This window comes from Labrus mixtus, chromosome 15, assembly GCF_963584025.1.
Source record: "Labrus mixtus chromosome 15, fLabMix1.1, whole genome shotgun sequence".
In the NCBI taxonomy this organism is placed as follows: domain Eukaryota; kingdom Metazoa; phylum Chordata; class Actinopteri; order Labriformes; family Labridae; genus Labrus; species Labrus mixtus.
The window spans coordinates 6,318,676-6,332,319 of record NC_083626.1 but is presented as its reverse complement, the minus strand read 5'-3'; the positions used below and the strand labels follow the sequence as shown (position 1 = coordinate 6,332,319).

Here is a 13,644-nt window from a genome sequence, read left to right as displayed (position 1 = left end):
CCTTGAACCCAACTTGGTAGTCGCTGTCCAAAAGTGATGTCATTCTTTGAGCTGCACACTTTGTCTCAGTACTTTGTTCTTTTTGGGGAAAAGAGGCCCAGACGTCTCTCGGCCTTTGTTTTTAAATGGCTCTACGACTTCAGAATTAAACCAATAAATTCTTTGATTTTGAGCCCAAGAAAAATAAACAGTACAGTTTAATTTCCTTGCAAGACCACTTGCTGCTTTCGCTGGAACAGTGAAAAGTCCCCCTTGCTTTGAGACGTCTAGAGCCAGCGCTAAATGGAAATGTTCATTAATCAGTTTTATCTATCCCCCAGCCCCCACTGGAGCCCTTCTGCAGATTATTGCACCTGATGTGTTGAATAAGCTTGGAAGGAGAGCTGCTAGTGGAACTGACGGCTCGGTCTCTGGAGGCAGACTGCTGGCTTCAGTGTGAGGCTAGTAAAGTAAGCTAGACGTCTGAGGTGTTCCATATGTGGTTTAAAGTCCAAATGGTTCCAAAGGCTGTAGACAACATTGCTTACTCTGGCTTTAGTAGCTTACTTTGGTCAGTGTGTAAATTATTCAAATTGCACTCCTCTAAGAAAGAGCTTCTGTAACTTTTTCATGCACCTGAAATGATTGATATTATGTGGATGACACTTTTTTTCCCAGGGACCTTTTAGTGGAAGATTTCTGTGTTTATATATTTATATCTATCTTCATGAAACCACAATATTATCTAAGTTAGTCTCATTTTGCTGTGGACACCCCTAGAAGCTCGGGCTGCCTTTGGAAACCATTAACTACCTTAGCAGCCAGAGGTACACAGAGACATCCTGACTTAATGATTCCAGAGTTGATGTTATTGTCCCAAACAGATGAGGGTGGCTGCAAGGATCCTTCACCACCAAATGAAATGCAGACCGCCCCGCCTGTCTCGATAGCTTTTCACAGTCAGGTAGTATATTCACTGAAATTATACTTGTCACGGAACATTTATTATTTATACATATTAAATCGCAGTGACAGTCATAGTTAAGACAGTTATATCTGTAAAGACAGTTCTAAAAAAAAATACCCAGAAGTATGTGCCCTAGTGAGTGAGGTCATCTTGTGACCATGTATGAGAATGAACTCCAGTTCAGTGTGGAGAGCGCTGAGATGGCCTTTCAGAAGCGCACACGTACCCTCCATGAGTAGTTTGTGAGAACTTTGTCTTTTTTCTTCACAACGCAGGTGTATGTGCCTTCGTTGATGGCGTTGGCCACTATAGTAATGTGGTCGTCCTTCAGTGAGATGTAGTTGGGATGAGAGAACTCCAGCAGCTCCCCGTCCTTGTACCAGCTGAAACAGAAGTTAGACATTAGATGGTGGTAAGTGACATGACACTAAAGCTTCACTGAGGTTGGGAAGGAATGTGTATGTGCTGGATATAAGACATGATCAAGCGGCAACCTCCGGTGTTAAAAAATGAAGCCACTGCGGAAGTTCAGAAAAACTGCAGCTTTTGAGTGTCCACTTGAGCAAACAGTTTTAGCCTGAATAGCTCATTTCTTTATTTGTACACACTGAACAGGGGGTAATTGAGACTAAGAGTCATCCTTACATTTGCATAACTTGGCTTGGCCGAGTTTATTTGACATGTGGGTGTGTTGTGTGTTGTAGCTGTTTTAGTTCGTTAGTTGTTTTACCCAGTCTTGTCGCGGTGTCGGACTTGGCAGGCTCAGGATTTTAAATCAAGACCGTTCAAGAGCACCACTGATCGGCTATTTTTCCACGTCATTTCTGTGATTAGAATGAAAATGCCCCTTTCTAAAACAACAAGTTACTCCACAACCTTCCCGGTGTTACGGTCTAGGCGAGTGACACACCTGCTGCACACAAGATGATGATTTTCCATTGATATGGTCTTGGTCTTGACTCGGTTTCGATCCCTAAATGTCTCGGTCTTGTCTTGGTCTCGGAGCGATCTGGTCTTGGGTATGTCTTGGTCTCGGTCAGTGTGGTCTTGACTACAACACTAACCTGTTTGCCAGAAGGCTTAAGGCCTGCCTTAACTCCACCTGCCACTATATTGGTCGATAATAAGGTGGAGATTTTTCCAATATGGCGACAAGCATCGTTCAGCTTCAAACTGCCTCTTCATAAACAAATGGGTGATGTAACTGAGACTACGTCCATTTTTTATACAGCCAACGGACCTGGCTTACCATCTGATTGGAGCTATTTTGACATGAGGTTGGATACGCCTCTGTCCTGGTTGACAGGTCGCTGTGATAGTAGATAGCAACTTGTCACTTCCTGAAGCATATCCTGCTTTATTGTTGATTTTGTTTTCAAGGGGATGACAATTTACCTAACTATCATCAAGCTTTATTGAAGAACTAAAACTAGAGACTGACACTATAAGGTTAGAAAAAAGAGTTCACTGAGGTAATCAGTCATCTGTGAAATAGGGTTATATTGTAAAAGATCTGCATACATTTGGACTTTTTTCAACCTGTGGAGTCGCTCCCTGCTGGCCATTAGCAAGAATGCATGTTTAAGGCATTTCTGCATTGGCTTACCTTTTTTAAAACTACGTGCCAACATGCTCTTATTTACAGTCTATGGGCGGCAGATACTCACTATACTTTGCCTTTCTTCGATGCTATTTTCTTCCCACAGCGAAAAGTGAGCTTCTTGCCCTCGATGACAAGCTTGTGCTTGGTCCGCGGGGGTGTCGGAGTGGGAGCCACAGTGGGGAAAGGGAATTCTGAAAAAAAAGATTGAGGAGAAAAAAATTCAGCTCACGTTCCAAAATAAGAAGCACAGAGATCAGAGCCTTAATAATGATCAAGCAATGATTCTGTTCATTCAGAAAATATCTGAGAGACACAAAAAGAGACATTATCCTAAAACTCTGTGCATTTCATAATCTGGAGATGAAACAGATTTCCCTTAAAAAAACTTGGTGAAACACAGCTTACTGTCATATTTTGATAAGAACCTTATCAAAGCAGATACTAAATACTGTTTTCACACCCCCATCACCCAGCAGATTTGTGGGCGTCTTATCGATATAATATCTCCCATCTGTTTTCTGACAAACAAACGTGATCAACTTAAGAGTCTGCTTTAAAAACAGTTGCTCTCGTTAATGCCGCAAAAATCCAAATTGACCTTGTGTGTCTCTAACCCTCAAGCCACAGTCTGAAATTCCAGCGGTTTGGAGTCACTCAGGAATTTTCCACAGCCGTACAACGTCTCCCAATCAACAATGAGGAACAGATTACTGCGAGCCAGGAATCGTATCCTCTTGCTTCTCTCCACACTGTCCCTTGTTGCAGACAAAAATCTTGCAGAGCCACAACAATCTATTGTCTTTGATGATGAAGAAGAGACATTTTCTGTTGTGCAAAAGGAGAACTCGGCACCAATGCATCCCACAATTGACCTAAAGAGGCTGTCAGATCGCTGACCTGTTATCAATGCTTTGAGTGGACATTCAACAGGTACCTTCTCTAATATGCTCTGTCAGTGTGCTGGGCTGAAACCCACACTGCCTCCCAGAGGGTTCTGGTATTCTCAAGAACTAAACACACTCCTCCAGTGGCAAGTGTAATCTCACTTCAAATCAGATTCTTGAAAACCTCCATCGCAGCTCTGCATGGCTGGACCTATTGGCTCCCGTTGCTCCATTGGCAAACGGTTCACAGCAGCTCCTCAATTGAGAGAAAAGATTTTCGTTTTTTTCCCCCTGGACTGCTTCTGCTTTTTGCTGCTGCGTCTTACCGTAACAGAAATCACAGCTGGACGGGCAGTGCTTCTGCATCAGCTTGCGCTTGCTTTCGCAATAGCCTTTCCGAGCCCAGGCCGGACAGATAAATAACCGGTCCAAACATCCTGGAGGAGAGAGGGGGGAGATGGGGTGAGTAGGAGAGCGATAGATAACAGTTTTCAGTCAGCGGTAAAAAAAAGAAGAAGAAAAATGTATCCCTGATCTGCTTCTATTTCCAATAAAAAATGACTCACCATTATACACATTAATAATGACTCATGAGAAGTTTACACAAATTCATTAGTGCCATGTTGGCTTTTAGTGTCTGTCCTTTAAAAGAGGCGTTGGTGGTCTACATTTCTGGCTGATTGGGATCAAAGAGGTGACCAAAGCGTTTCATGCCGCGCTGTGTGTTCGACTTCCAAGATGGCCAATGTGTCGGAGTAATCCATCACTTCATCCCTTGAGTTCTTGCCCTGACTTGGCTGAGAGACAGTCTACAACCAATCGTAGCTTGCCATCTTTAATAATCTTTATGACGTGCAGGTGATAGGGAAGTTGGTGACAGGCTTCAACTTAACTTTTCCACCTCACAGCAGCAAAAACATCATTCTTCTTTGGCTTTGACATTATCAAGGTTTAACGCCAACGCCATGGAACTCGCTGTGAGAGCTGTCGAACTGGGCGCAAAAATGCCGAAGAGTTCTGGTGCTGTTTAGACTTTTGGAAGGTTTGAGATTTCCCAGTTGACACACCATGTCTGCCAGGTAGGGTTATCAGGCCTCATCAGGTCATCTGATCCAACGACTGGAACTTGTATGACATTGATTTAGTTCATGAGGATTTGTTTTAATGATTCAAGACGCTTCATACAGTTGTTCACTGTTTGGATGACTTGCAAAATGCCTTCAAGACCAATTAAGTCAATTGATTTGTTTACTACTTCTGGATTTCCTGTGTCCTGGATCGCTGACAACATCCCAGATGTGTTTTTTTTTTCATTGTCAAATCCCACTAAAGGACTGTTCATTTTGGTTTTGATGGAAAAGAAAGAATAATAAGGATTGTTAACATACCGTAGAGACGGTGCATGCCCCACACCTCATCCTGTGTGATAAGCTTGCGGCCTGTCAGAGTTGCATTTAGGTGCATTATAGCTTTGGGATCCATGGAGTGCATGAGTCCCAGGACGTGGCCGATTTCATGAGTTGCCACATGAACAAGATCTGTCAACCAAACCCCTGAAAAACAGACAAAGTTGATTACTTTTAGTTGCTGTGCACTCCCGGAGCTGATCAGTTTACAGTCTGCTACATCCATTATTTATGGGTTAGATATGAGCAATTTCCACAAATATGATAAAGACACATGCCTTTCTTCCAGCTAAAGCGCATGTTTCCCAGAATCCAGTACTCATGGTCATCAAAGTGGATCTCGCCAGTTGGCGGGAAGAACGCGTGAGCCAACTCTCCCGTGATTCCGTCGAAACAATGGTGCAAGTAGGACTGCAGACAGTCGGTGTGGTTGACGGGGTAGAAGCCTGCCAAGACAGACGGAGAGAAACACAGATACATTTAGAGCCGAGGAGGGAAACCCTCGCTCCATTCTTTCTGTTCCGTGAAGACAACAGCAGGAGGAATGATGAATTACAAAAGTCAGAACTTCAGCTTCGGCTTTCACTCCGCTGGATGACAACCATTCCTCGAACTGTCACTGAGAATTTATGCAGGACTCTGGAGTTTGCACCCAAAGGGACAGATAAAGCATAATTTAGACTGCTTCAGCATGGGCTGACATGTATGGAAGTTGTTAAGCATTTTTTTTTTTTTAGTCAGAATTATGAATCATGCAGAATATAAGCTTGGTAATATAGTCGCTGAACGGTGATTTAGTAGATTTGGAGGATGCTGAAATTTCTGCGATGACAGCACGGAGAGAAAAATAGCAACGACAAAGCAGAAGTCTGGAGCTCAGAGCCAAGGAACATCTGTTGGGGATTGATGCAGCCACATGCAGAGTACCCACCGATCTTAATGTCCGCTTCTTGGTCAGCTGGCACCTCTCTAAAGCTGAACGGCGAGACGTCGCTCCACATGCCAAATGCCTTGGCAATGCCTCGGCGCGTGTCGCTGGCATTTATCAAGTTTGTAGGGTAGGAGAGCAACCTGCTCAGAAACAACAGCATTGTGTAGTTAATACCGGTCTCTACACACATTCCTCTACAGCAGAGGGATCTGCCAAAACACAATGGCTACTGTTCAGACAGACCAGGATTCCCACAAGCACTCCAAGTACAGCTCCATTACTGAGACTTGATGTTCTCTTATATCTTGGCTAGACTGATATGGATACTTTCAACAAGAATCAGATTTTGATGAACTAGTTAGATCAACTGTCAAAACAAAAGACAGGAAATATATAAATGCTACTTTTGGATGACTGAATGTTGGATTGATAATTACTCTTTGTCTACAGTCCACGAACTGTCACCTAAAAGCTCCAGTTCAATCTAATCGTCACATTTACAACTTGGTGGGGGAGGGGTAAATGTTTTAAAGCTACAGAAATTTTGAGAATCCCTCGAGCTTCTTTGATCAGTGCAACACAAGCCAACCATGTTAAAGCCATGCTGTTGCATTGGAGCTGCAAAGGTCCAACATCTACTCTTATTTGCTTCTTGACCAAATGTGAGCACAGTTTCTGAAGGCGATCAATCAGACATCTTGGTCTGACTACCTTCAATGTACGTCTTGACTGACTTCATATGAGAAGATATTGCTAACCTGCGCTAATAAGTCCCGCTTCAATGTGTAAGTTGGCAACAACAACTCCAACTTAAATTTTCTCTGATTGTGTTCTCCATCAATATCAGCCTAACTTACAAAGTATCTTTCTGTTTTCTGAAACCCTGCTGCATTGTTCAGAGAAAGGAAGGTTTAATGATTACTTGTATGTTAGCTTGAACTTGTCCCATTTGAGCTGCTCTGGGGTGAGGGTGTAGCGTTTGTTCCTGGACAGGTGAAGAACTTGTGTCCGGGCCTCTTTGCGGATCCCGATGAGCAGCACAGTGGTGTAAGGTTCTTCCTTGGACAAAGAAAAACCTTTTATTAATCACCTCAGACTGAAAATGAAGTTTAGATCTACACCTTGTTGATCCTTGGGCTGTTAATCTGAAAACAATCAAAACATAGCTATGCCATTTGCTATGCCACTGCATCTGAATGCTAAGTATTCAGTTTTCATGCATAGAATCAACAAATGGTGAGCAGCAAAAGTACTTACCAATCCTTGTTTATGATCTTTTCAAAGACAGGTTGTGTCTTGTGTGTAATTACAGACAGGCAACTTCAACCCCAAGTAATCAAGCCTGGATTCCACCCATTTTTAAAAATTCTTTATTTAGAGTATGGTTGAGACATTTTACAGAGAAATTGACAGGGTTGGCAGTGAGGCGCCGATTGGCCTATCAGTTAGGTTACGCCCAACATACAGGCTTTAGTACTGGGTTTGAGTCGGACCCCAATCTCCCAGATTTCCTACTCTATCCACGTTTTTGGAAAATGTTGCTGAAATACAGTTTCCCTTTCTAAGCAGTCTGCATCATATTAAATGCCAAATAACTACATCTACATTCTACCAAGAGGGATGTGTAGTTGCATTAATGCACATCGGCATGTTGGTGTAAAGTTCAGCACGTTTTCTAAAGTTCAAGAGTTAAATGAAAAATAATTTCTACTATATTTCACAAGATTTCAAAAGCTGTCTTTGTGTGCTTTGCATTTACTGTTTTCACAAGTATTCAATAAGTGAGGTGAAGTTGTGGTTCGACTTGGCAGCAATTTTCCTTAACAGTGATTGCACCAGTTAACTTTTTATAGAGGTTGGTTTAACTAATAAATCCACTTCGCAGCACTTTTTCAATTCTGACTTAACAGTCCATTTTGTGCATATACTAAGACCGACTGGCTGCAGTGAGAAGGTCAAACTTTTTATATGCATCAAACCAAGTTCTTGTTGGATTGTCAAAAGGAAAAGAAAGTTCTTCCAATCTAACAGAAATGCACACTCTACACTATGAACAACCCGTTTTTTGAAGTTGTGAAATTAGGCTATTTATGTAGCTCTCTCTTAAGTTAAATTGTTTCTGTGTTCTTACAACTGTGTGTCTTTCCTTTCATGTAACACCATGAAAACATGAAAAAGGCAAGCCTGTCCCAACACCTCTACTGCCAGGTAAACAAAGACTGCAACTCTGGTAGTCTCCTGTTTAAGGCATCTTAGGGGTGGTCATAAAGAACAGGTTTTAAGACTTTGCCGTATCTCATTTCTTTCAACCATCCCAAGGCCTTATCTGTAGAATAGATTTTTAAATCACTTCCTTTCCCCAAACGAGTTAACACAATGGTTAATGAACCTCTGGCACACCAGTGAAAGAATTATTAGCACCCGGCATCATTTACTGAGAAGAATCTGAAGTGATATCCAGCACCCAGTCATGGTTGGTCTACCAGAGTGAGTAAGCAGAAGCTGCGGACTGTCTTTCCATTCTCTGGTGAGTTGTAGGTAAATCGTTATTCTGTATTGTCTGACAAGGACATAGCCTCTGGGAGTGATGTGCAACTTTACAGTGCGTCCGATATAGTGACCAATTAGTGATGTGGACTTCTGGCTAACGCTTCCTTTTCTGTGATGTTTATATTTACATTCTGACGAGCAACTTGACAAGTGAGTGTGTAGTTGGTGTTGAGAGAGGACATCTAAGAGTGGGTTTTTATGTGCACCCGCATGCAATAAGATAGTAATCAGAGTTAATCTTTATTAGATTACTGCCAATGGATTTCAGGATTGCATTACAGTGGATTAATTTAACCTCTTTGGCTCTCCACAGGAACTGATTTTCTGCATCGATACAGCCAATGCCCGCTAAATCACTGGTGGACGATACTACAAACTGAAACCAGAACAGCTCTCATATAAAAATTCCAGTCCTCCACCTACAGATTCTGCATTTTAAAGCAAAATCTCTAAACAGATTTGTGTAAGACCCAATCACATACCTGCAATAACCACTTAATGTCACAGGTGTCACCAAAGAGAAAAAAGGTTCCTATCGTACACTGTGTAAACAGTCTCTGTGACGTCACCCTGAGGTTTCTGAAGAGATGTTTTTAAATGACGGCGGTCGCCATATTGGAAAAGGCTACCTCCACATAACTTTTGATCTGTCTAGTAACAGGCAAAGTGTTGGAGTTAAGGCAGGTCTCTCTACCTTCTGTCAAACAGCTGCAATGGGCTTGTCTGTCAGTCAAATCAGAAATGTCCTAAATAATGCAAATACGCACAACTCCTAGCCGTAAAATAATCCAAAAAGGTGAGTGAGGAATAAAGAAATGAGCTGACAAAAGCTGTTGTTTTAAACCAGGCTGTAAACATGTTTAATTCTGGTGTAAACATGGGCATTTTAACATGCATGTTAATGAAGCCTCCTTGGCTTTTAGAGGCAGCCTCTAGTGGACACTCTGGGAAATGCAATTTCTCACACTTACGCTATTGCTTCATTTTTCAACACCACACTCGGTTGCTACTTTGATGGTGTAAACAGTTAATTCCTACGATGATAGATACACCAGGGTGAAATTCATTGTAGTAGTTTTGAAGGCAATGGTTCCCTCCTACACGTGGTTGCAAGATGATAAAGAGCTGTGGCATGCAAGAAAAGTCTATTTCTGCTGTTTAATGTTAGATCAACTTTTTGACTCTTCTCAAATCTTTGGGCTTCCTTTTTATGTTTGATTGTTTCACTTTTTCAGAAACACAAAAATATTAAATTTTACCTCATGTGTGGAAAATCAGACTGTTGTTAAGCTGGTGGAAAAGCAGGGACCATCGCAACCTTTGCTCCAGCATTCTCTCAAGGGGCAAAACCTCTCGAAGAAGGGAAGCAAATATCAAAGCGGCTCACTCCTCTTTGTATTCTACACCCTATCCTCTGGTTCCTGTTCCTGCTTCGCCCAGTCAAAACAAATAGATCCAGTACTTCCTTCATTTCCTCACCAAAGGGGCCGGCAGTCTGAAGGACTGTCCACACTGCTGCAGAACCCGGTGACCTTTCTCTCTCTAATGTTTGATACAAAGTTAAACATTATTACTGGTCACTTTTTTTTATAAAACAGACCTCAGGTGACCTCAGTTGACACAGCTGAGTCTTGTGTTTAGAGATTTATGGGGTGTTTAATGTACTAAGGCCAGTGCAGATCTTTCTGTATCTTGTGTTGTTATAATCACTTCAAATCTAATCTCACTTTGGCACGACTAAAGACGAACCATAAACCATGAGGGCCCAAACAAGCCGGCTAGACTAAACCTTGAAGCCAGTGGTGAGCGCTGACACGGACAGTGAAACATCCAAGGATAAAATCCCAGAGGATCCTCGGGAGAGTCTGGAAGAGTTGGATGGGAGACTGCCAGAGACTGCTTAAAGAGGGATTATGATTTTTATCCTCAGTTTCAGAAGACTGACGGCCCGATTCATCAAAAGAGATCTAATGTAGCTATAAAGCAAAACACAAGCTGTCAAGTTAACCTTTCCTAAGCAGGCAGCTCTTTATTCTCACACTGTGAATGTGCATAAGGTTGATCATTTCAGAAATCTGTTATATTGTTTCCCAACCTGGGGTCCGGGCCCCCCTAGGGGAGCACCAAAGACTTTATATACTCTGAAGTTCTCAAAGTTGTACATCTGAACTAAAACCATGATAAGATACTTAATTGATAGCCTTTACTTTGAGATAGAAAAGTGTAAAGAGCCAGATGGAGAGGAGAGAGAGAGTATGACATGCAGAAAGGGAACCACAGGTTGGATTTGAACCCGGTCCGCCCGCTTGAAGGACTACAGCCTCCATACATGGGGCGCGCGTACTAACCTACCTAACTACCTTCACCCCTCTATTTGAAAAAAAAAAGTGTGTGTAGGCGCTTCTGTTCTGATTTTATCTGTGAAAACAATTCAAATTTATGTTAATTTTTTGACATAAATGCTTCACTTTTTTTATGTTCGAACAAACCAATCAAAAGGTCCAATATTTGGTACATTTTGATTGGTTTGTTTGAACAGCAACATTGACTTCCGCATTGATTAAGCAGCAAAATAAGTCAATAAAGTCAAGTCAAAAAAGGTTGGAAACCAGCAAGTATGCGCAAAGTCAGACGTCGACATTGTATTAAATCATGTGTTATATAAAATTATTTAAAGTTCTTTGCATCTATGATAATACTTTTAACCTGTTTGTGAATAGATAAAATACACAAACGCACATTATTAATGCTACTTTACTTCATTTAACCTCACGTTATATACTCCTATGTGCCTTTTACTTGTGTTTTATAGCTGAAGAATCTTATCTAAGGCCCTTATGTAATCCACACACTCATGATTGACACGTTATGAGAGTTTGTGGCGAAGGAAACGACATAAAGTCATCCCTCCGGCTCTGTAGCACAGTGGGTGGGTGGCAGTGATAGAGGAACACATTTATCCAATTGACTCAAGTTATTACTGCACAGGGATGAGGGATCCATCCCCGTGCTCTAATCCAAACACGATACTCTTTTAACTTCTCCACCAGAGACACTAATTCAATCTGATGCTTATGCCATATCTTTAATGCACAACTAATGATACGCTTTTAAAGAAGCAGGACGCATGATTGAAATCGCATAGCCGGTGGCTTCAAATTCAAAAGTTTGGAAGCTTCTGCATTATAATACTGAAAGAAAACTGTAAATGTGATGGTGAAATCAGAGGTCAAAGGACCCAAGTTAAACTATCTCTTTATTATTTGAATCCTATAATATTGACTTTGACATATTTCAGATAGAGAATCGGAGAATAACAATTTACTTTAATCAAGTTAGTAACTTTTTTAAATAAGTGCTGCTCTAGGCCGAATGGTAGAGATCCTTTTGATATTAAAATAATACATACATTAATTCAAATCGTAGCATTCAGCTTTAGCTCAACCCAAGGCGCATTTTAAAACGCAGAATTTTGAATGGAGTTTCTTTTTTACCGTGATCTATAATTTTACAATTAAAAACCCCAACAATGAATCAAACTAGCAGAAGTACACTGACAGCTCTCAGTGGTCATAAAGGGCTCACAGCATACCTCTAACCTCCAGGAGGGAAACGCTGTGGTTTGTTGCATCCCTGCGAGCAGCAGACTGAGCAGCGCAGCAGCCAGCAGAGGAGCGCAGCCCAGCTCTCCTCTGCGTAAACCTCTGGGAGTCTGACAGCACACCATGGCTGCGATATCACACCTCCAGGTGGAAAGAAAAACACAAATAATCCCTCAGCGAAGGCAGCGCCGGTTTACCATCTATGCCCGCGAACACTCGGCTATTTCTTTGCCATTGCACGGTTCGGTAGTGTGTTACTACTCCGGTAGAGCTTCTGTTGCGGTGTGCAGCAGCAGCAGCAGCAGTCCAGCCTGCGCACCGGGTTGTGGAAGCAGTGCAGACTGCATCAGCTCTGCTCGGCTCTCTTCCGCACAGTGCGTCTGCCAGAAGGCTGGTTTCATATTACTGTATGATGGGGCAGGGGGTCAGTGTCGAGACAATCTAATGAAAACCAAACGCGCTCCGTCCATCAAACCACTTGTTGCAACCACCAGAGCACGGTTAAAGCAGAATCAGATGGCTGCTTTTGAACATGCTTTTCTGAGGGTTATGTAAGGCTCCAGGGGGAAAAAAAGTAGTTTAGTCTTCTCTTTATTTACAGTGGCATGCAAAGACACCAACCACAACACAGGGAAACAACACAGGGCACCACTCTGGACTGTTTCGCATTATATTCTGTCCAAACTTGTACTTAGCAGACCAGAAAAAGAATCCATCTTCATCTAATAATGCAATTTTCAACTTAACAGAAGTGCATCTGCACTGCATTATGAAGCTTTCTGTTAACGGAGTCATTTCCTATTATTGTTTTAAATGATGACCATTAGATAACATTTAAGTTGTGTCCTCTCAAACTGTGATCAAGCGTTACAGTTCAGCGAGGAACAAATTCAGCTCCACAGTGAGTTTGATGAATGATTCCTTGTGTTGGCAGTCATTCTGATTTAGTTTGCAGAGATGCCATTTGTAGAGGGGAGGACATGGAAGTGACACCTTACCCTTCAGTAAAGTAGAATAAGTCAAATTAATCTCCCCAAAGCGGAGCAGAAATTTGATACATTATTATTATTTTTATTGGAAAGAAGGAATAATGAGCAATGACTTAGAAGAGCTAATTATTTGGACCACAGTTGTCAACAAAGTTAAGGGACTCACAGAGATGATTATTGAATCAAATCCCCAAAGAACCACCATAACAAACTGATAGATGTGTAAACGGTGGACAAAGTAAAACTTTATAATGAGGTCCCTAAAGGAAGCAGCTGCACTCTGCAGTGTTGCAAACAAGATGAGTGTATTGAACATTTTAAACAAAGAGTGTTCAATGATCTTTGTGTGCTTCAAAGTAGGATCTTGTTTAAACTTATTTTTTGGTCCGATATTAAACAAACTACTAATACTAAAGGATCGGCTACATAAAGGAAGCTAAACTAATCATTTTCTCAACAGACATTTTGATTTGTTATAAGAGAGCCAGTTGGTTGGTGCCGTAGGCCTAGTGGTTAGAGCGCGCGCCCCATGTACAGAGGTGACAGTCCTCGAATCCGATCTTTGGCTCCTTTCCCCTCTCTCTCTCTCTCTTTCTCTCTTTCTCTCTTTCTCTCTTTCTCTCTCCCCCCAATCTCTGACTTTATCTACTGTCCTATCACTCAAATACAGGCACAAAAGCCCCAAAATAAACCTTTAAAAAAAAGAAAAGCCAGTTAGAAGAAAGCTGCATAT

The 13,644-nt window shown here is 41.8% G+C and overlaps 1 protein-coding gene across 1 annotated transcript; it reads right to left on the bottom strand.

Annotated features, from left to right (window-relative positions):
• Positions 1-961: 961 nt before the first annotated feature.
• Positions 962-12,301, bottom strand: mmp23ba (matrix metallopeptidase 23ba). Its single transcript, XM_061056624.1, has 8 exons — positions 11,913-12,301; positions 6,693-6,829; positions 5,771-5,910; positions 5,118-5,285; positions 4,822-4,986; positions 3,760-3,870; positions 2,614-2,740; positions 962-1,329 (listed from the first exon to the last, which is right to left on the bottom strand). The coding sequence occupies exons 1-8, from the start codon at positions 12,045-12,047 to the stop codon at positions 1,155-1,157; spliced, it is 1,158 nt and encodes a 385-aa protein (XP_060912607.1). The 5' UTR covers positions 12,048-12,301; the 3' UTR covers positions 962-1,154.
• Positions 12,302-13,644: the final 1,343 nt, after the last annotated feature.